Source organism: Leopardus geoffroyi, chromosome D3 (assembly GCF_018350155.1).
Source record: "Leopardus geoffroyi isolate Oge1 chromosome D3, O.geoffroyi_Oge1_pat1.0, whole genome shotgun sequence".
In the NCBI taxonomy this organism is placed as follows: Eukaryota; Metazoa; Chordata; class Mammalia; order Carnivora; family Felidae; genus Leopardus; species Leopardus geoffroyi.
This window is the reverse complement of record NC_059339.1, coordinates 77,306,711-77,329,770: the sequence shown is the minus strand read 5'-3', so window position 1 is coordinate 77,329,770 and position 23,060 is coordinate 77,306,711. Positions and strand designations below refer to the sequence as shown.

Below are 23,060 nucleotides of genomic sequence, written 5' to 3'. Positions count from 1 at the left end.
AGACAACACGCAAGGCACAGCATCACAAACCACAGAATCTACAATAATAAACCGATTTAGAACTTGTCCTCAAAGAGCTTATGATTTAAAAGGACAGCTAAAACCTGCCCATAGCAAGACGCTAACATCAACTTTAGAAAGTGATTAATTTTATACCAGTCCCTCTGTATGGAATTTCTGTTAACAGTCGTTTCCAAATGTGGCTGCTTTAACTATTCGTTTTTAAATAACTAAAATAAAGATCTGGCAAATTGTTTTTAAATTCTTACATCTAAGTTTTTAATGGACTCTGCCCCAAGTTTTTTTTTTAATTATTTGACTTCATATCAGATTATAACAACTTACTAAAAAATACATTTAAAAAAGCACAAAACGTGGATACTGGGTTAATATTAGTAAAATATATATATATATATGTATATGCATCAAAGAAATAAACTAGCTACTAACTAAGCAGTACAGCTGGAAACATGTTTTTGAATCTTGAAGACAAAGCTACTGAATTTCTTTGTTTTGGCATGGAACTCCGTACAAAATATGTTTTAGTAAAAATTTTTTGGATGGGAATTGAGAAGAGGAGAAAAAAAAAAAAGGAAACAATATTGAAACCAAAAAAGGCCATCTTAAAAGAGGAAGCCGTGAATTATCTTGACATAAATTTTTCATCTCTGCCACACAGGCTTACTCCTAACTCAAAATCTTCTCTCCAAAATAATCATCGTACTAATAGCAATAAAACTCCAGCAAACTGCTGTATTGTGGTTGGCAGAATGTGTTTATGTCATTCTCAAAAGGACTCTATCCACGCATATATTTATTTTTAAAGGCATGATTACGGTATTAACGTCAAGTATTCCTTCACGGTTCACTGGTTCAGAACATGTACCTGGTGTCACAACGTGATATTTCACTGGGGAATCCAGTAAAATCCGATCTTTCCAATAACTTCTCGCCCGATTGAAGTAAAATAGTATGCTCTCCTGGGACAGTTGGCCAGACACAATTGTCAAATCCCTTATAACTTCATGTTTATATCTCACCTTAAGTCCAGAAGGATTGAAGGCTGCTTTTTGCCTCACGTGCAGTTCTCACTAGATAGCTATAAAACAGGACCCTCTGAGGTCACTAAAGTATGCAATACTCCCATTTTAAAGAAGGGGAAGTTAAGTCTTAAGAGGTTAGGTGTCCTTCAAGTCAGTTACTCGTACTTGATCCATTTATTCGAGAAATATTTATTGGCTGCCTATGAGCTAGGAACAGAAGCCCCAAAGGCTTTTTGGACGGGAACTGAAGAGAGAAGAAGCATAAAGCATCTACTGTGCGCAGACGTAAGAGGCAGCCTTCGCAGAGTGGCAAGAGATACGGTAAGGGAAACTCAGGCTGCCACGGAAACCTGCAGGAAGAAGGGAGCAAGGAAGGCTTTCCAGACGGGGTGAGGTCTGAAGCTGAGACCCGAAGGACTAAGAGAAGTTTGCCACTAGAAGGGTGCACTCCTTCAATTAAGACCACCACCAAAAAGCCCCAGAGACGAATGGGCAAACAGTGTTTAAAGGCAGGGGGGCAGCCACGCTTGTCTAACGTGCCCCATGTGAGACACAGCCGGAGGAAGGGGCATCAGAGGACACGAGGGAGCCGCCGGACGACTGAGGGCAGTGGGGACGCGACACTGCACGATCGGAAAGCCCTCTCTGGCTACAGTGAGAATAATCATCAGGCAACAACGAGGGTGGCCTGAACAAAGATAAACGGGTGGACCGGAAGGGATGAAACGCACGGATGGATGAGGGAGGCGGCCGGGGAGAAGGAAGGAACCACCGAGTCAGGTCAGACAGCAAGCTTCTGGTGGTAAAGGCTGGGGGGGGGGGGGGGGGGTGTTGGAAGCAGCTTGGGTTCCAAGCTGGACAGGCTAAGAGTTGCTGGGAATTATCCAAGAGGCTGAAACATTCGATAAGTGGCTGGATTCGGGGACTGGAATGCAGCAAGGAACCACGGCTGGAGATGGAGATTTGGAAGCTATGTACACATACACATATATGAGAAGTGAAGCCACGAGACTAACTGAAATCTCCCAGAGACAGTGGAATGTTTCCAGGACAGAAACCCGATGGGTGTTCTAGCAACCGGGAGAAAACCCAGGAGGGAGAACAGTGTTCAACACTTAGGGTAGAAAATGCTTTTAAAAAGCCCTGCCAATTGTGTGAATTACCGGGGGGGGGGGGGTGGGGGGGGGCCTGCCAATTGAGGAAAAGACTGACAAATGTCGAACTGCCTCGACAGTTAAGGAGGTGGGTTTTGTGACAAGGTGGAGCTGAACCCCAAAGGTGGCCGAGGAGGAGGAGCCTGCTTGACCATCAGAAGGGAAGAGACAGAAAAGACAGAGGGCAGGGGATCGGAGGCTTGCAGTTTAAATGGAGAGAGGTGACGCAAGGGTTCGGACAGGAGGCAAGAAGAACGGGAACAGAGACGAGAAGCCTGTAGGCGGGCTGTCGGGAGGTGCAGGGATCTGGTGTGGTTCAGAACGGCAGACGGCATGCACAGATTGCTGACACACGGTCCGCACTGTGTACATTTCACCGGTTTGTGAAGACATGTCGTTCCTTTCCCTTCCCCACCTCCTCACAGGTCTCTCCAGGCGTGTGAGCGGCACTGAAAATGGGATCTGATCTCAAGTGCCTCATTCCAAGAGGCAGGCTCTCAACTTCCTCAAAGCTAATCCTAAAACCTACTAAGCCCAACGCTTCCTCGGGACGAACGGCTGCCTCTAACGGAAGGTACCCACGCCGTGCCCGGCACATCGGCACGCACAGCCAGCTCAGGGCGGTGTCTTATGCTACTGTCCTAGGGCAAACAGCTCAAGTTAGTGTTAAATTTCATCATCCCACCACATCTTTCTCGGAGCTGTCTCCTCATCTTTTATTCTAGACCCAATGACTGTCGGATGTGCAAAATAAAGGTAGTTTAAAAAAAAAAAAAGAAAGAAGAAGAAGGAATTTGGAAATGTTCCGAGATGGTTACAAAAATCTCAGATGTGTAAGAAATGAAAGCTCTGGGCTCCTTAGATCGAGGTCTGCTCCTGTTTTGGCATTTGTAAAGTCCGGTTTGGATGCCAAGAAAAAAAGACGTTTCCTAGAATCACCACAACGGGCGTGGAAAGGTAACTACAGGTAGTGTATTTATACAGTAGATTAACCAAGTACTGCCCCTTAAGAACTACTCAGTATTTGCAATGAATATTGTTATGACCCTCGAGTTGAGATGATTATATAAGCAACGTGTTAGTAAAGCCATATATATTCTGTAAGTAGTTTTTCCATGAAGAGACGCCGAATTAAGTGTAGTCAGACCAAATAAAAACATGTTTTTGCAGTGTGATCAATGCTCAGAGACAAGTTCGTACCATTTGGAGACGGCAGTGAGGTAAAACACGTCAACCACATGCGCTGCTCAAATAAAACAGTATAAATGAGACGACAAAGTCATTGTCAAAACACTTAATTTAACAAACTTTTCAAAGGATCTAGTATATACTAATTACCAACCAACTCCTATGTACTTTTTACACAGCCTCCCCAAGGAGAACTATTTGGTTTTATTGCCTTAAGTTAAAGCAATGGAGATGGTTTTTTTAAAAGTATACTGTATCTGAACCCAATGGTGGATCATAGTGTCACGAAGAGAAACCAGCCCCCACTAGGTGCCTTGGGATTTGATACAAAAAGAATACAGCACCTATTCTCATCTAAAAATTCAACCGGGGTCTAATCAAATTTCTAAGAATTATGGGATAAAGAGAAGCAAATTAAGCAACGTCAAAAGGAAGCAATTACCCAAATCCAGAAACGGGGGTGACATATAAAGGATGTATAGTCCAATTTTTTAAACAAATCAATAGCACATTAAAAAAATAACACTGAGGGAGAACTACTACAGAGTAAGAGATTTAAGTTACACAAAAACCAAGTGCAATGCACACTCTTTCTAGAACAATCCAACTTAGAAACCACCAGAAAAACATTACAAAATAATCCTGCTAGATTTATTAGGTCTAACAACGGGCATTTAAAAAATGCTTAGTAGTTGGAGACGTGTACTTACTATTTTAAACAGAATATAAATATTGCAACTCAGGGGCGCCTGGGTGGCTCAGTCGGTTAAGCGACTGACTTCGGCTCAGGTCACGATCTCGTGGTCCGTGAGTTCGAGCCCCGCGTCGGGCTCTGGGCTGACAGCTCGGAGCCTGGAGCCTGCTTCAGACCCTGTGTCTCCCTCTCTCTGACCCTCCCCCGTTCATGCTCTGTCTCTCTCTGTCTCAAAAATAAACGTTTAAAAAAATAAATAAATATTGCAACTCAGATTTTTCATTGATTTTGAGGTATAAAGCCTCTCCTGTAGAATTTAAGGAAGGATGAGGTACCTCCTTCTCGCTATCAAACTCTGGAAAGAATCACATTACGTCATACAAACACTCCTAACGGGGGCATCTGGGTCACTCCCGTTGATTAACCGACTCTTGGTTTCGGCTCCCGTTCATGATCTCATGGTTCGTGAGTTCCAGCCCCACGTCGGGCTCTGCGTTAAAAGCGCGGAGCCTGCTTGGGATTTCTCTCCCCACCCCGCCCCCCCGCCCCTCCTTGGCTTGCTCTCTCTCTCTCTCAAAAACTAAACATTAAAAAACAAAACAAAACAAAGAACTTCTAACAGTTTTCAAAACACCGCTTTCTTTCTCTCCTCCTTTCTTCCTGGTTCGTTAATTCCTGGCAGAGCCGAGCTCCCAGGTGATGGGGGTCTGCCAGGCCCGTGCCCTTCCTCGCACTAACGGGGTGACCTCCGCTCTTACCTTCCCGTGCTCCTTTCTCACGTGGGAAATGTAAACATCTCTCTGCGTGAACAAGCGGCCACACTCCCAACACGTCCACCCGGGACTGGCCACCTTCTTGGGTTCCATGGATTTTTTCACAGGTGATGGAGACTTCTTTTCCAATTTCTCTTTCCCGTTCGTGGCTCTGGTATCCTCTTTGTTTTGATTTGCTGAATTTTGAGTTGCAGGCTTAATGCTCAAAGGCAAGTTTATACCCAAGTTTGGAGGCCCTTCAATACTTTTCAATGTTCCATGCATAGACTATGTTACAAAAAGAAAAGAAATATCTATCACAAATCGTTACCACTGAGAGAAAGCACGTGTGGACTATCTTAACACATTATAGATATTCCAATATGATGTTATATTCATTCAGAAACATTTCTTAATACAGGAAGAAGAAAACCGAAGTGAAATACACACTTGAAAAGAGACAAAGGGGAATTAACTTTTATGGCTGCTCTAAGCGATGCATTTTTAGTTTCAAATAACTTCTGAAAGCCTGTGCCATTTTTAAATTCTTAAAAAAAAAAAAAAAAAAGCCTTCTGTATGGAGTCCAAATTATTCCTGGCTGCCTATCCTCCCCCAGGGAACCCGTGAGTCCTGTGCAGCACACTCTATCTGGGGAAGAACATCTTACTTTCACATCTATCCAGAAACGCGTGAAAAGGCTGACACCGGGGCAGGTATTCAAGACCCCCAGCCAATCACCTTTAACAAGACCCTGAGACAAGAACAAAGCCTTCTCCCTCCCTTTCGTACCTTCTGCATTCTTGGAACACTTGGAAGAGTTTGGGTTTTTTGTTGGGGAGTTTCGGGGGTCATTTCAATCTCCCTACAGCCTACTCTGGTCTCTCTCTTCTTACCGATACCACCCAGGCTTGTGGACTGTCTACAGCAGATGCAGATACTCAAAAAGCCTCTTACAATTGCTTAGAGTGTTTATTATCATTCACGTAACAGCCACGACAGCCATCTGAATTTACACTCGCAGGATTCCAATTTCTAATGGGGTAAAATTAGTGCCATCTGGGTCTAAAGATCAGCTTGCTTTGGTTTTTGTTTTGTGTTCTAGAAGCAGAGTTCCCCCTCACCAAACCCCCCCTGCGCCCCCCCCCCCAAAAGGAGGGAAATCAGTCTGTGCCTCAATGATGTAGGTAGGTTTTATCTTTTGAACAGGGCGTTCTCACGTAGCCAGCATTCAGGCTTGTAGCTACTAGCCTCAGAGTCCTGAACCTGTAGAACCTACAGAAGGACACAACGTGACACACGTTTCCGAATGAGCCCGGGGTCTCCTACGTCCCACAGACTCACACTGAATAGATCTCGGCTCCATAGTCTTTCTTGAGTGTTCAAGTAAGAAGGTGTTGCCTCAGCATGTTCTCCATCATAGTTCCTCAGGAAAGCCTGCCTCTAAGCAGTGCCAAGAATTCACCAACCTTCCTCAGTACTGTCTTACCCCAGAAGGAAAAAGAGGGTCTGTCATCATGTCATGAGCAGAGGCCACACCAGTCTACCCAGAGGACACTTAAACTGGTCTCTCAAAAGGGCCTGGGAGGAATGTCTGATGTCCTTTGGCAAAAGAAAATCTGGGGCGAGATGTGATCTCTTGGTGGCCAAAAGGCTGTGCACTGGCCTTTTTCAAAACAGAAGCCAGGTTTTTCATTTTTAACCATTTAAACCCCAAAGAAAGCAAACCTCAAAATTTTCTAGCAAATTTTTCATACATTTCTAGGCAAATACATTTTTGACAAATGAAAGTTGAGGAGAGGGTGATGTATTAAAATATTCTTCTGAAAAAAAACAAACAAAAAATAAAATAAAATAAAATAAAATAAAATAAAATAAAATAAAATAAAACAAAACAAAACAAAACATTCTTCTGTAAGCTGACCTTGCAGGGCTACAGAAATTACAGAAAAGCAGCCAAGAGTTCGGCTGTGCAATGAAATGTGTGCTAAAATGGAAATTTCTAATTCACTCATTTCATTTTCACATCACAAGTAAAAATAACATTGTTTGGTAAAGACAAGTATCTTTTTTTAATAAAAGAAATACAACTTAATTCTTAGAACTGACCTTTCCTCAGGTCCTGTAACCACAAATAACTTGAATGATTGTAACTTAGAATTTGCTTTAAATGTAAATGCCGACAAGTCTACGCATGGGATCCTAGGCAGTGAATAAATCTATGCTTTGGCAGAAGAAATGATACAAATTGGGGGTGCCTGGGTGGCTCAGTCGATTGGGCGTCCAACTCTGGCTCAGGTCATGATCTTGCGGTTCATGAGTTCAAGCCCCACATTGGGCTCTGTGCTGACAGCTTGGAGCCTGGAGCCTGCTTCAAGTTCTGTGTCTCCTTCCCTCCCCTCTACCTCTGTTTCTCCTTCGCTGGCACTCTCTCTGTCTCTCTCTCTCAAAAATAAAGATTACCAAAAAAATTAAAAAAAAAAAAATGATACGAGTTGGATTAAATCAGGCAAATAAAGATCTACCTTTACACGAACATGTATGTGGGGAAACACTGTTCCTCTCCTTTCTCTTAATTCTTTCCTTGTGAAAAACTGAACAGCACAGCTAGTGATATAAATAAAGTCACAAGAACTGGTGTAGATCTTAAAAATAAAACACAAAAATAGGGGGCCCCTAAAACTTTATCTTTATTCTCACCCATCCCCAAACACGTAAAGAAAGGCAGGGTATTTTAAAATGTATGGAACATACTTGAAATGAGAACGTAAGTGAGTATTCCCACTGTTTTCGTATCATGTAGTCTTATCAAGGTTCAGGTGGATAAAAACAATTCTTCCGTCCTTGTGGCCATGGGATTTGCCACTCCTCTTCAGTCTCTATTTCTTGGAACCTTGTATTCCTCCAAATTCACTATTAACACAAGGAAGACCCTAACCGCAAAGTCGATGACCCCACTTTCCAGATGTTGTGGGTTTTTTTTTTTTTTCCTGGTCATTCACTAAATAAATATTTGTTGTCAAGACGGTTTTGTAATTTTAGTGAAAACCTTTGAAGTAACTGAAGAGGATTTTACTGCACTTCGAGTGATGATCAGGAAACCTATCTCCCATGCATTGATTCACCCTAGTAATGCCCCAGTGCCACCCCCTTCTCCCGGCTGCCCACCAGCAGACCCTCTGAGACGTTAGGTTCTTTGCAGTAGGCAGTTACACTATGTGAGCGCACACAGGCTCAACACAGGAAATTTCAAGGATTAACGGTCCATTCATTTAACTACGATGAGACTAGACTAATTCAGAGACCTTCATCTGCTCTTGAAACTGACCTTTCTCGTAGAATATATTAAAAAAGAGAAGAACTAAGAGAAAGAGAGATGGAGTTAATGATGCTGGGCTTGTTATTTTCTCTCTTTAAAGAGTCAAGTCCCTTTAAGCTCTGAGGGCTGCTGGATATTATCTCCTAATCACATGGGAATAAAACTGCTTACCCCATCACAGTGGGCAGTTAAGAGACTAGGACTCAAGCTCTGTCCATCATGAGCTTAAAAGGCTGTGAAGAGATTTAGGCGCCCCTTTTGGGTATTGGGGGTGGGTTATCCAAACTGGACATTTATTTCGTTAACTGAACACTCACCAGGGACCAGACACTGTGCTGTACCCAGCACATTTCACTATCAATTTACATGCAACCTTGATAGAAAAAAAAAAAAAAAAAAAGACTAAAAGATCCAGGGGCATCCATTATAATGCAAATTTAACTGCTTAAATAATCTCAAGGGAAGACCCTCGTTTTCCTAAATACACCGGTATCTGTAACGAATTAACACAATTTGCCAGAGTCCTTGTCTATTTCTAAAGCCTGTACAAGACGGACTTCTCAAAGAAAAGAAAACTGCATCGTCATCATTTTCACATGTAGGACAAAAAAAAAAAGAACCCTAATACTTTATTTTTCTTTTAGAATCCCAGGGCATTCATCTGTTACTCTGCGTTGATCTTTCATGGTGACCCAGATCAGGACTCAGGAATAAGCGGCGTCAGTCAAGCGAACGTCTGACGGCCGCATTCTGTAAACCGCTCAGTACCAACATCAGTACCCTTCCCTTCCCTCAACAGCATGCAGCTTCCTCGGCATTTACGGCTCAGCCTTGACTCGTGATCAACGAATGTGGGTCTGCAATGCACTTAACGGACACGAGAGATGCGCACACACCTTGATATGGTCCATCATGAGTTGCTTCTGTGCATATAAAAGGGAACAGTCGGGACACTTGAAAACAGACACCTTCTGGTTTTCGATGTGTTGGTCAAAGTGGCGATACAGCAGGGTTTGCAGGGTAAACACAGTGTCGCACATGGAACACTTATAAATTATTCTAAAACAGAAGAAGTGTGTGGACAGGTCAGTCAGCCCTCAACTCCGAAGCCGAGGGAACTGTTACTTTACATCTCAGGGGGGGCAGAGGCAGTGAGAACACGTAAACACGGTAAAAAGAACAAAAACAGTTTAGCTTTGAAACAAACTTCTGAAGGCAACTGGCATCACTCAAGCGCAGACCAATCTTCACAGCTTGAGTAAAGGTGCATTCAACCGCCTCTGCAGTGAAGTCTCAATTAATGACCATTTTGTTACTTACACATCTACATCTGACACTTGTTTTGTTTTGTTTTTTACAAGATCTTCGCTTGTTCGTTATTTTAACACAGAGCAAAAGAACCCTTGATTTTTTTTTTTTTTCAAGTATTCTTTAAGATAGGACCAGGAACACAGCTGGATGGTGGTCCCCTAACCTGATAAAGAATTTTGTTAATGAACTTAAGTCGGGCTGTTCAGCTCTGATGCTTGCATAAGCTGTTACTTGCCCCAAGTTTTCTTTTCGAGTTCGTAACAATTTTACACTGAAATCGCAGTATTTCTCTACGTGTTCTTCATAAGGAAAGCCCTATGCCAGTAAACAATTATACACCAAAAAAAAAAAAAAAAAAAAAGGAAAGAAACAGAAAAGAAAATCCATACCACAGTTGCTTCAACACTTGAATGTCTGCTGTGTTTAAAATGGTTTAGAACACGGTCTACTATGAACCATTTCTGTACCTTACTGCCAAGCAACCTCCTTAAAAACTAATTCGTTATACCCGAACCTTCTGAACATAATCCCCTCTATCCATCAACACCTTCCACTGAAGCTCAGGCAGGAGGGAAAGTACTAGACTCCCCCGCTACCAAACCTCTGCCTCCAGGGGCTCTCCTGGTGGTTCATGAACATATATGTCCAGGATGGGTCACCTTTCTTCAGTGACTGTTCCAGGTCTCCCTGGTCCTCAGGGGAGGCCCCAGGGACCCCTGTACTGCCTTGGAAGGAGAATGGCGAGAAGAACAAAGAATCCTCGGAGCTTAGGAAAATGGCAGAGAAACACTGACGGAAGGGACAAGTCAGAGAGGAAAAAAACCACGTTGTGCTTCTGTTTGCTGTTTCTACAGCAAAGCAAAGAAAGGCATGCCTCTGGAAACCCCATGTCTTTCCTCTCAGGGTCTTCTCAAGAAAGCACTTCTCGCTTCGTGGTTCTATCAAAACATTACAGATTTAACTTTTTTTTCCCCTTTTTCCACATAAAATTTGTAAGTTTAATTGGACTGAGCGGCACGGGTTTTCCAAGGTCTCGACATACTAGTAATTTAGCGCAGATCACGAGCACATGTGACTGGGGAGGGGAGGGATGTTCTTGTTTGTCTGTTTGTTTTTAGGACTTCGTGACCTCGCCACACACTCGAAGGAGGCACACAAGTGATGTTGTCATCATTAACTTGACCAAGTGTGACAAGGATGTTCATTTCCTCACTATTTAAAATCGCTTAGAATTGGAAGTAGCCCCAACATCCGGTAATATTAAGTACTGAAGTCAGAGCAACTATGTGATTTTTTAAGAAGTATGCTATGGACGCATACCAATGACTGGAAAGACTTTCGTGGAAATGAACACAATACGTAACAAGGCAGTATGTACGATATGACCACATCTTTCTAAGGGCATAGAAAAGAAGCAGAAGGTTATAGAACTGTCATCTCTGCGGGATGGTATTACAGGTTTTCTTACTGTTTTCCTGGTCTGTACTTCTCGGTTTTTCTGTTATTAGCATAGAGCAGTAAGAAGAAAAGAATAGCCTCAGGAAGAGAATGAAAACTTACTAGCTAGGCTAAGAGAGGTTTGCTCAGGATTCTATTCTTACATTTTCAGAAAGAACTATTTCCTGAAAAACGGCATGGTTCCTTCTATTCGTGCCACATTCCTTTGGGGAGGGGTTTTTGTTTGCTTTGATTTTTATGCTCTCTACCGCAGAGCAAAGAAAAGTATAAGAGAGGAGATCAACTATTTACCTAGGCATTTTTCTGGGGAACAGTTTGCCAGCAGAATAACGGGACACCGCCCCACAAACTGCTAACTCGTATGAAGGGGGAGGTGATGGCTTTCTAGAGGAGAGATCTGGCGGACACCCACTTGGCCAGATGATGAAGTCAGAACTTCCACGGGAAGCACAGACAGGCAGCATGTGTCTCTGATATAACACAATGAGGAGCTTCCTGCCAGGAGGACGTGTCCCGAGTCCAGCTACAAGAAGGCCGTGACGGACGGAGGTCATCCCCAAGAACGAAAGGCCAGTGTCCTCTTTTGGATGACCAAAGACAGGAGAGGCAGGGAAAGAGCAAGCAACTGTTCCAGAGGGAAGAACGAGACAGGACCGTTACATGCAGAACAAGCTTCCGGATAGGATTTTGAACCTGAGCCAAACAAACAACAAAAAAAAGATATTTTCTCATTTATTAGAGAAATTGTAATGGGGTCTAAGCACTGGGCAGGAATGTGCCCAACACCGATTTCTGATTGGGACGGCTAAATGGTGGGGACATCCCTGGCTGTCCTTTTTGGGAGGAGAGGCAGAACACCGATATTTATGTCATGCTGCCCATTATTCCGGAACACGAGAAAAAGAGACTCGGGGAGAACGAGACAGTGGAGTAATATTAAACGTCGTGAATGCTGACAATTAGGGAATGTGGGGGGGGAGGGACGTCAGAGTCTCTATAGAGTCCTTCCAACCTTTGCGTAGGACAGAAACTAAAAAATGTTCAAATGGTGCTCGTGTTAAAAAAAACAAAGCCCAAATAAACGAGCCTCATTGACACAGAGTTAGACCATGACGATCCCGACTGACAATGGAAGAAAACCACAGGGGACAGCCAGGCCGGGGAGGGAAGGTAGTCGAGTGTGGGTACAGCATGGTGAGGGAACAGACAGAATCACAGCGTGGCTGGATTCCCAGGCTGTGGGGCCGGCGGCGGAGGTCCTATAGGGTCGTAATGGGCTCTGAGAGCCAAACTTCTAAGCGTGACTGAATCCTACCCTGGTGGCAGGACTGAGGGAACGGTCGGATATGATAACCAGGCCAGGGGGTGGGGTGGCGTGGAACCGAAGAGAAGTGGGGAGGGCAGCGGAAGGGGTTAAAAAGGACTAGAAGGCTAAAAGCAAATACCCACGCTCAGGTCCAACCCACAGCCTGCTCCCCTTGAAACCGGGTGCTACCCTTGAAACACATGCAACAACAAATGAAATGAAACATCCCCAGCTCTGAAATCACCACCACAAACCTCCTCCTTTACTGCCACGGACTAAGCGCCAAGCACTGTCCTGAGCAACACCTGACAGTGTCCACACCTTCCACAGGCGAACCACAGATGGGCGCAGAGAGACGGGAGGATCTGCTCGATGCTGCACAAAGCCCAGGGCCCCGGTTCAAACTCAGCTCTGTCGGACCCCAAAGCCCTCCGCCCAGTGGCGACCACAACTTGGCACGTGCTTTATTTCGTAGGGACCTGTTCAGAAACTCTGTCTCTTATGTAATTCTCGACTTTGGAGTTCTTCCTTCCCCACTGGCACAGACGTTTAGGGTGGCAAACGAAAGGATGGCACAAAGTAGCAAAAAACCTGTTGTTCATCAAGGAATATATGAAAATAGACACACAACTCTATCGCCATGAAATCCAGAAACGGATGTTCAGAATGATCTGGAATCACCCAGGAAAGATTAAAGGGTGTGCTCACGGTTTTAAAGTGACCCCACACTGAAAAGCAAGAAACAAACACAGGAACAGTAAGTACCTGGCATATGAGAAATACTACATAAACGTTACATAAAAAAATTTTTTTAAATAAACAAACTCTTGCATTGTCCTTTTCAATTTGAGCTGCTGGGGCTGCAGGGCTTTATGGGCGCGTTTTCAGACCTCCACATATTCTCTAAAGGAAATGGGGGAGTGGAGTATTTTTATACTGATCTTTTAAGTTAATGCACATCACTTGCATAATGATGAGTCACTTGCATAACTGCCTGTTAACCAAATACTGCTAAGGGACTTTGATGCCTGAGTTTCCAACGCAGTCAGGGCTACTGATTTGGGGGGGCTGCCCTGAGATGCAGGGCAGAGATGGATTTAATGTCAAAAGGAAGCTTCTGAGTCAACTGTAGGCCAGACAGCATTCCAGCAGGCCACAGGAAGGAAGGTTTTCCAAGAGCCTGAACTGGGAGAGGCGGCAGGCAAGAGGGATCTCAAGGCACGCTGTGGTCCAGTCGTGACAAACAAAGATAAAAAGAGCCCGAGAAGCAGCACCTGGTACCACAGCCAAGCCGCAGGGAAGGACGCGCTCCAGCCAAGCACCATGGTCACCTTGAATCAATGAAGTTAACTTAAAGTTCACTGCTTTGGCAGTTTTGTCGTATTTCACTTATAATTTATTTACTTATTTATTTTTTAGCTTTATAGTTTAAAACATAGTAGTCTATGCCTATCTTTAGGCTTGGCACTTATTAAGGAACCACTATAGTGAAAATAATTTTAGGACAATACCGGAATAATGTTTTCCTACGCATTACTCAAATTTGAAAAATGCTCTTTTGGTTTATGTTAATAATTTGCTGCCCTGTATTCCCAGGTAACAAGTACTATTCCAGATTTCAGTGAAGTTTCATTTATTTGAAGAAAGAACCAAATAAAAAAAAACCTATTAACTGGGGGCAAGATACTGCTTTAGGGTCCAGAAGCCTTACTACCACGAATACCAAAGACTGTTTTACTAGAACTCACTGAAGTGCGTCTTCAGGGTCAAGACACCAAGTGCTACATGGATCACCCAATCTGCAGTTTGAGGATCCACAGAGATCAGAGCGAAGGTCCCACTAGAACAGAATCCCATTTTATCGTAGTTCTTTTAGCAAACAGACTCATTCCTGTAGCGTCCGGTCATTACTATCTCCCCCAAACTAAAGGTTACGATGCAAGCCAGACATATATGACATGGAATATCCACATCTTCCCTCCAAGCTTTCCTGGACTGTGGATGGGGTGAAACCCACCAATAGCCTGGGGCAGCAAATTTAGCCTCACGTCACGATCAGATGCCACACTGCCATAAATAATACTGGAATAAAGGAGCCTGGCCAAGAGCAGCTAAGCCAGTGCTGTGTATATGACAAAGAGGAAATGTGGAAAGGACCAGTGCTACTGAGCCCCCTCTGTGCTCCAGACAGAGGGACTGTGTGCCACGCATCTTAAATGTCACCTCCTCTCTGCCTCACACAAGCTCTGGGATGGAACGCTACCCTCACTTTACAGGGGAGAAAATGGAAGTTGAAACAGAGCCCGTGATGGTCCCAGATCTCACAGCTGGTGGGGGGGTGGCAGGACTCTGCGTCCAAGGCCCACGTTCCCTCCACTCTGTTAAGCTGCCTGTAACGCAGGCAGGCAGCCCTCGTCTGCTGGAGCAGACGCTTCATCCTTAAAGACTCAATAAAGCAAAAACTACAAAATAAGGAGCAAGATTCAAAGGCAAAAATGAAGTTTATTTTTATGAATCAAGGACTTATACTGGCTGTGAAGTTAAATTCAGTAACCAGCGTTTTAAACGGACTTCGTATTATGAACGTTAGGATGAAAAGCGTGTCCCTATGAGAAACCGTGTAAAAATGGAAAGACCGCGTTTTACAGTTCCCCAAGAAGTTAGTTGTTAAACTCGTCGTAAGCCAAAGAGCAAAAATTGATAAATATTCACCTGCTTCGTAAAAAAAACAAAAACAAAAACAAAAAAACTGAAGACGAGAGCATAAATAATAGGTAACATTTTCCTCTGGACAGAGGCTTCACCTGGGAAGAGCTGAACGGGTTAGGTAGCGATGAGCTACGAGCGGCGCCTCGCGGAGCATCGGAATCTGCGCGGTGGCCTAAGTCTTCATCTCTTTGAGTTTTCTTCCACAGAACTACTCCTTCCTCTAAGTCGCTAGGTAAAGCAGTGGCATAAAAGTCAGAAGGCAACAGGACTTACTTTGGCTCTCCTATCTTGACGCCAGGATGCTGTGTGTAGGCATGGGAATGTGTGCTTGGGGCAGACTTAAACGCCATGGGACAAATAGGACACTTGTAGAAGACTTCACAGTGAGAGCCCTGGATGTGAGACTTCAGAGCGGCCACGTCAGAGTACACGACATTGCAATGGACACACCTGCCAGGAAAACAAACACGCGGTCGTCAGCACGGGACCCTCACACATGTGCACCTTCGCTGTAAAAGTCAGGTAAAATGAGCATGGTTTAATGGCCTCTTTAAGGTTTCTAATGGCTTTTTGGAAGTAAGCTTTGGGGTTTTTTTCTATTAATAACAGATCAAATTATTTTTATAGATTTAAGAAAGAAGATAGCGAAGAAGAAAAAACAAAACTCAAACGGTCTGATTCTTGGGCATCTTTAAATTTTTCAGGAATAAATACCCGAACTCCGGACTGTGAAGACCGATGGATCATGGGGGCTGTATCGGGGCCAATGGACGTGGCAAGACCTTACGACCTGTGACCCCGGAGAACACTCCCACGTGCTAGGTTCTCACACCAGGCCCTGAGGTTCCTAACCAATGGCATTTCCAATGGAAGAACTCTTCACTGCCTCAACCTACGTGCCATCAACGGAGGGGCGGAGAGAATAAATCAGTATCGGCATCGAAGCCCTGGCCACTGTCTCCTGGTGCACAGTGATGTGGTCAATGTGTCTGGAGGTTAAGGGAGCCTGTGGGGCAGAGACAGTTAACCACCTAGGTTGTTTATCTCCTGGAAAACAAGTTCAAGTTCAAGCACACTTACTTACATTTGTCTAAGAAATAACATGAATTATAAACTTCCGACAAGTCAACATCACTAAATGAATTCCTCTCCAGTTAACTCCCTGACTTCTTGAGTGTGTAATAATTGGATTAGCTCAAGAACTGATCACATCTAGTCCCACAGAAACCAGCTCTGACACTTAAGATACGTTTCCCCCCAACCTCATCTTTCTCGTGCAGGGACTCTCAACAACACTTACGGACACATCCACTTGATGACCTCACCATCCTTTGTTCACGCCTGAAAACTACTTGAGGGTAGGGTCTGTGGAGACAAACCTGTAATGCACCTGAGCGGACACGCTCGTGGAAGTGAAGGTGGGAGCTGACTTCAGGAACGAGGACTGTGGACAGGGCCTGCCTTCCAGCGGGCAGGGCTTGATCATTTCTGCGTTAGTCTCAGGTACTTCCATCCTTGGAACCTCCCTCCTGAATTCATGGGGGTGCCAAAGTCACACAGGACTGGCCTTATTAGAAGCATGTGGGTTCTATAAAGGGTGCCACGTTAAGCTTCGCAAGCATTGCATACAAATCGTAATTAACGCATTCGCGTTTTAAATGACTTAGGGCGTAATGTTTGGCAACCCGTATGTTAAAGATACTAAATAATAACAGAATAATTAAGAAAGCTCCATTATCTTATCTACTTGAACTACTACTTTCAGCAATAAAGCCACCCAACGACACTGAAATTATTTTGGGTTAGACTGAACTTGTGTTGTCTTGAACAGGCTACTGATCTCTGGGCGAATGTCTCATTTGTAAAATGAGAAGAGTTGAAACTCAAGCACTTTTTAGTTCTTCCCGACCCTGGAAGCCTAGGGTTCCTACGAAAGAGGAAGATCACATAAAACAAAACTGGGTTCCTAATGTAACAGGAGGATCCTCTCCATCAGCATCATAAACAGAAAAAACTTTCCCATCAAGGGTAGGAAGGTGGTGTTCAAAGAGTCGAGACCCAGGAAGGGGAAAAAGAAACAAATTCTCGACATTCTCTCAAGTCGCCTGGACCGGAAGATTTGATCTTGAAGAAAACAAGCAGGAAGCTAAAGGATCTAGACAACAGTTGAAGGAGAAGTAGCTAAGGCATGGTCCAAAAAGCATCAGGGAGTCCAAGGAAAAACCCTCATCACCATGAGGAAAGAAAGCAGAGAATTTAAAAACAAAGCAAGAAGAGAAAGAGTTGTAGAATACCTGCTGACAGGTGCAAGAAAAGTTTCAGGGGCTACAGAGGCCAACTGGGAATGGAAATGAGACAGACAAGTAGAAGACAGAATTTGTAGAGTTCATACAGTATCTTAATGCGACTAAAAATCCAGCCTATAAATAAATATTTCATATACCCAAGGTCCTCTGTGTTCTAGGTACCAATCAAGTTTCTCTTTATGTAAAAAAATATATATATACATTTTTTATTTTTAAAAATCTTTTTTAATGTTTATTTATTTTTGACAGAGAGAGAGAGAGACAGACAGACAGAGCATGAGTGGGGGAGGGGCAGAGAGAGGAGGAGACACAGAATCCGAAGCAGGCTCCAGGCTCTGAGCTGTTAGCACAGAGCCCCATGCGGGGCTCGAACTCACGAACTGTGAGATCATGACCTGAGCTGAAGTCGGACGCTTAACCGACTGAGCCACCCAGGTGCTCCCCACAAAAAATTTTTTTTTAATGTTTATAGTATACAGTCCTATAAACCCCCTTTCTAGATCCCCTTGATCCAATGGATCAAGAAGTTGGAAAATTCATAGAAACACTGGACTTTTACCAAATCAACCAGGAGTTGGGAGTGACCCACTCAGTACCTGGGAGATACAATATACCTAGTAACAAGGCACACTGAGTCACAGAGGCGAGGGAGGCCGGGGAGCCATGCTGAACTTCTCTGGCCAAAGAAAAATCAAATGGAAAATGATGGAAGTGCAGAGTCAAAAAGGAGGGGGGAGCCATAACAAGGCCAAGGGGCTGCTAAGTCCCTATCAAGTATTAGGCTGGACGGTTACTTGAAACAGCAGGAAAAAAACAAAAAACAAAAAACAAGGTTAATTTTTTTTCTCCCACCTAAAGAGGTAAACGTGAACTAAGCAGAGTACACACGTGGTCGTTATCTTCACAGCCTCGTGTCCAAGAAAAAAAACCTGTCTTAAACACAAAAGTCTTAGAAATTCCAAGTGCCAAATTTAAGTAACTCTGTGAATGGGGCGGGGGCGGGGGCGGGGGGGGGGGGGGGGGGACGCAAGGGATGGGCTTTTCCGACTGAGCTGATGACTTCTGGCCTGACTGCCAGCTTGTTTTAATTTAGGAAAGACACCAGGAACAGCGAAAAGTGCAGAAGTCCTACTTCCTCTATTCATTCCAGCCCAAGTTTACTTTCGCTCTACTGGAAAAATAAACATTTGAGGAAAAGTCTGGCATCTTTTGGAGAGAATAGCACGGAGACGATGTGGCAGAACTGCTTTCCGTTGCTAAACAAAGAACCCAGCGATAATCGTTTCAAACCATGGGGTGAGGAGCAAAGCATCGCTGCGTGTGGGTTCTGTGGAATCAAGGGCACCTGCGATGTGTGACTCTCCTCCCAGGCACTGGAAGCACGCATTTGGATTATCCTGTTCTACTCGGTCACACCCCAGCGGAGACGGACCTCGGACAGCACACTGAGGTTACAGACAGAGGCACCATGGCATAGGGAGAATACATGAATTGCCATAAAATTAGTGGCAAAACTGGCACACACACACAAAAAAAACAAAACTAAAAAAAACAAAAAAACTCTAGTTCCGTAATTTCCAAACCAAACGCTTCCTACTTGGGTAGATCCCAATGCATCAGGCAGGTGTGCTTCACAGGTTTGGAGGCAGGAGGTAAAAATGGGCACAAAGTCTCTGTTAGCATCAGAAAAAAGCACAGAGCACCGAGGAACCGCTGATCCTGTACCCTAAGTGTCACTGAAACAAAGCCATCAAATTATACCGACTAGACTTCATTTTTATAAAATATCATAACTGCATTATAACTAAAAGATATCACTGTGTATTAACAGTCTAACGTTAAAGTGACAGGCAACCAAACGCTTAACACACAGTACAGTAATACCTCTATTAACAAAGACACTGTGTATCAGTAACCTGTTCTCTGGGCTGACCTTTGTTGGGTCGAAATATAAAAGGCACAGGAATGTGTTTCGGAAGGTCACAGAGTGGAAGATAAAGTTCAAGCTCATCGTCACTCAATACCAGCTAAATGAACGTGAGATTTGCCAGACGTTGTAAAAGACGAATCTGAGAGTCTCAGGGGGGCGGTGAAAAGGGCCATAGCTAAGATGTACACAGACGAGGGAAACGGCCCGGACTTGGGACATGGGGAAAAAGGGATAGAGGGAGGTTGGCTGGGGCCTGGGGTGGAAGGTTCTTCCACAAAGAGCAAAGTGAGGAAAGGACAAACACCCAATCCTTGGACATGATGAAATACAAGTAAGGGACCATGCACCCTTTGTGTTCTGATCAGAGGAGACGTGTTAAGAGGCAGAGAGATGCATGGTACCCTTACAGGGGTTAAAATGCACAGAGCGTGACCACAGAGGGATGCTGGAAAGGGTGCAGGAAGAAAAAGCCCGAACAGGTCATCAAAGCCGAACCTGGCCCCATGCACGGTTTGGGCTGGAAGGACAGGCTCCGTTTACCCTCAGCTCTGGGGGGACCGGAGGGCCAATACCGCAAGGATTCGAAAGGATCGACTCGACCACCAACAAACTAGGCTCCCAGGGGATCTGTTAATTGAGGTATCACTGTGTGACCCCGAAAACCGTGTGCACAGACCATTCGCGATGCTGTGCGGTTACAGGTGAACAGGCTTTACTTGCACGGAAGCAAACGATATACTGACCGAAAACCAACTCTCCGCGTGTAGTGCAGACAGTTCTTGGTGACGTGGCTCTGGAAGTGCACCGACCTGCAGATGGCCCCGCACTCGGGGCAGGTGTAGGGAGATTTGTGCTGATGGATTCTCTGGTGTGATGCGTAACTGCACTGGTTAGGAAGCAGCATCTGGCAGACAGTGCAAGTCTTCTAGATAAACCAAAGGGGGAGACAGGGTTGGTCCTACGAAGTATTTGCTAATAGGCAAAGCAGCTCGGTTACACCCCACAACAACTGCACGTGGCTCGTTTCAAATGCTGCTATCACGGATTCCAAGTCCCAGGAAACCGCAAACTGAGAAGTTAAAACCTTCAACGTAATGGCCCTTACTCCGTGCAATCAAAACGATACTGTGCTGCACGGTCAGGGTCATCCCAAAGCACGAGGTTAAGAGAACGGCAGCTTCGGGGAGACTTCCAATTTGGTTACGTTTGCATTTTGTTTATTTAGTGCAGAGAAGGGGTATTAGAGGAGATATTCTTGCAAATTACCGTAGCAAATCAACTTTCATGTGTAATTACACGTTTACAGGCATCTATCTATCTCCACGGTAGCCAGTTCCCACAACTCATAAAAACTTTCTCCAGAATAATAAAAAATTAATTAGAGACTAATCCCGTTTTTTTTTTTTCTTCCTTTCTTTCTCCCCCGTCACTTCTGTTATCTGAAATCTAAAATACAGAAATGCAAAAGCATGGCTACAGCAATTAGTTGTTCTTTTTTCCACTTGAATCGGTCTTTCAATGGACGAGCTGGACATTAGAGGATTTATAATTCAAAGCAGCGAACTCAAATTCAGAGACATAAATTTAGACATTAAACTGAACCTTTTTAGAGCTTAAAATCTAATCACATAGGACATCAAGACAGAAATGCTCTTTGGAAAAGACCCCACATTTAACTAACCAGGAAAAGCTGAAACACGCTGTTTTTTTATCCTGTTAGATGTAAGTGGTAAACATGGCATATTTTTAAAACCCCAAAACAGAAAACTTAAGGTAAATATAAAGGGTCCACTCCAAAAATAAACCTACCATAGCAGGAGGTAAAATGTGTTTAAATTCCACTTAGCCATTCATGCAACAGGTACCTACGACCTTCCAAAATGCCCAGTTGGTACTAAAGCCCGTTCCAGAAAGCCTCATAATACAGACTCCAGCTAAGACTCAAAATGATCTTTTAAACTGATGACAGCGTTGTAAAATTTTAAGAAGGCTTTTTCTTTTAAGCCTTTGACTCAAGCCCCCCCAAAATTAAGGTTTACACTTCTGAGCGATTGAAACTATGGAAAACCGGAAAACTCACTTGAACATTCTGTCTGGGTCTCCTCCTGAAAGGACTAAAATACAAACTTTATCCCACAAAATGTTTATTATGATCACAAAGTAAGAACATTACAGGCAGCTTTGAGGAGGTTAGCGTCATTTAAAAATAGTGTTCCTTTTCTAATAACACACAGAGCAAAGGTGAAAACAAGCCACAACAAGGGAAACCAATTCACAGCTTCATGCATTAGAAGATTCTGGTGCCGTCTACATTATCACAGGTAATCACTGGTTTCTTTGAACTCAAGTCTTCTATTTGCTTTCGCCACGCGGTCATTAATCCCAGGCAGTGAATTACACCATCTGCTTTTCCACGGGCTCCTTAGATATAGACCCCATTCCACTAGAGGCCGAGTGGTGAACTAAGTACTTTACATACATTTAAATACAACATCCCATTTAATTCTCATCATGATCTATGAAATAGGTAAAGGAGATCATTGGGAAGCTGTGTACATTTTGGGACCTGAGAGCTTAGTGTCTCATCTATTAGAACCGCCTGACAGTTACATTGGGATACGAGGGGACACCCTCTCCACAGCTTCTCTTTGATCTAAAAGCAGCGTGGTCATGCTATTTTTATAAGAGGGGGAAAAACAGCAACACAAATAAAAGAACATCTAAAAAGGAAACAAAGTCTGCGTTCCAGAAATGCTCAAAATAACTTTCACATGATCTCGTGTCAAGATAGATCAACACATATCCTTCACGATACATATAAAATTCACAATGAATTATTCACTCATATATTTATAATACATACATAACTGTATAAACAGTCGTGGAAATACTGGTGAGTGAAAAGGTTTTGTTGCCAGCAGGTTACCTAAGGTTAAGTATCGAAATGATTCAAATTCAGGAAGAGATTTTGCGAACTACTGAGTGTTCTTTACAACAGAAATCTTGAACTGCAAAGACTACGAAAAATGCGTTAGAGCAACAGACACCAACAACTGACATTTCGATACCGACCTTGCTCGTACCCGCTTCCCGGGGCGGGGAAGCGTTTCCTTCGTGACACCCTGTGGGACGGGGCGGTGGGGCCCGTGGGGCTCTGTGAGGGCTGCTCACGGCCTGTGTACCCCCCCCCCACCTCCCACCCAGCCGCTGCCTAGCTCCGGGCACCTGCCCTCCATTTCCCCCCACTGAGGGTGCTCACCCCACTTTAGACACAGAAGTTCAAGGAGAAAGTGGGAGCCAGTACATACTACTGCCCCAAATCAAAACACTTCGGTAGTTGGCAATTCCTGGGAGAATTCAGTCCCCGCGGAAGCACGCTGGATTAAGACCTGGTCTTCAGTTTACACACACAGAAGCATGTATATTCGTGCACATACGCTACATTTACTCCCGCGTTTGTCTCTGGGTTCTCGCTTCCACTCCCTGCCTTCGTTCCACTTCGAGAAAAAGCATGGTATTCTGGTTGCAGGCATTCTCCTCCTTGATGTCAATAGTTTTAAACTCACATGACTAGTACCTAATGGGGCTCCCTGGAATTTTTTTTTGTTTCACTCTCCCTGCTTTAGATAACGCTATTACACCCCCTGCTTCCCAAGACGGTGGCGCATTTTCACAGCAGCAAGGAGAACAGCCCATTAGCCTTTCTGGGATGCTCTGAATTCATGGCAATGGCACCCATTCTCTGAATTGAGGGCAATATTAGCAAGGGGGCAAGCCAGGATCTCTCTGTGGTCTAAAAGAATGACTTTTCTTCCTTTTTCTCAATCAAAGGAACTAAAATAGGTCTTAAAACTCTACTTCTCTGCTATACAAGTTGAGGGGTATTTACAAG

The 23,060-nt window shown here is 44.1% G+C and overlaps 1 protein-coding gene across 11 annotated transcripts in view; it reads right to left on the bottom strand.

Annotated features, from left to right (window-relative positions):
* The window catches only part of ZNF532 (zinc finger protein 532), a 111,044-nt gene that overhangs the window by 25,431 nt on the left and 62,553 nt on the right, over nucleotides 1-23,060 (bottom strand). For 8 of the 11 annotated variants that reach the window (XM_045458810.1, XM_045458811.1, XM_045458814.1 and 5 more), the window contains 4 exons: nucleotides 19,912-20,093; nucleotides 15,206-15,382; nucleotides 9,045-9,207; nucleotides 4,838-5,119 (listed from right to left, as the gene is read on the bottom strand). The exons of 1 other annotated variant lie outside the window; for it this stretch is intronic. In XM_045458810.1, the coding sequence (XP_045314766.1) occupies nucleotides 4,838-5,119; nucleotides 9,045-9,207; nucleotides 15,206-15,382; nucleotides 19,912-20,093 (804 nt within the window). The remainder of the gene's footprint in view (nucleotides 1-4,837; nucleotides 5,120-9,044; nucleotides 9,208-15,205; nucleotides 15,383-19,911; nucleotides 20,094-23,060) is intronic. 2 more of the 11 variants (XM_045458809.1, XM_045458818.1) reach the window with 2 other exon arrangements.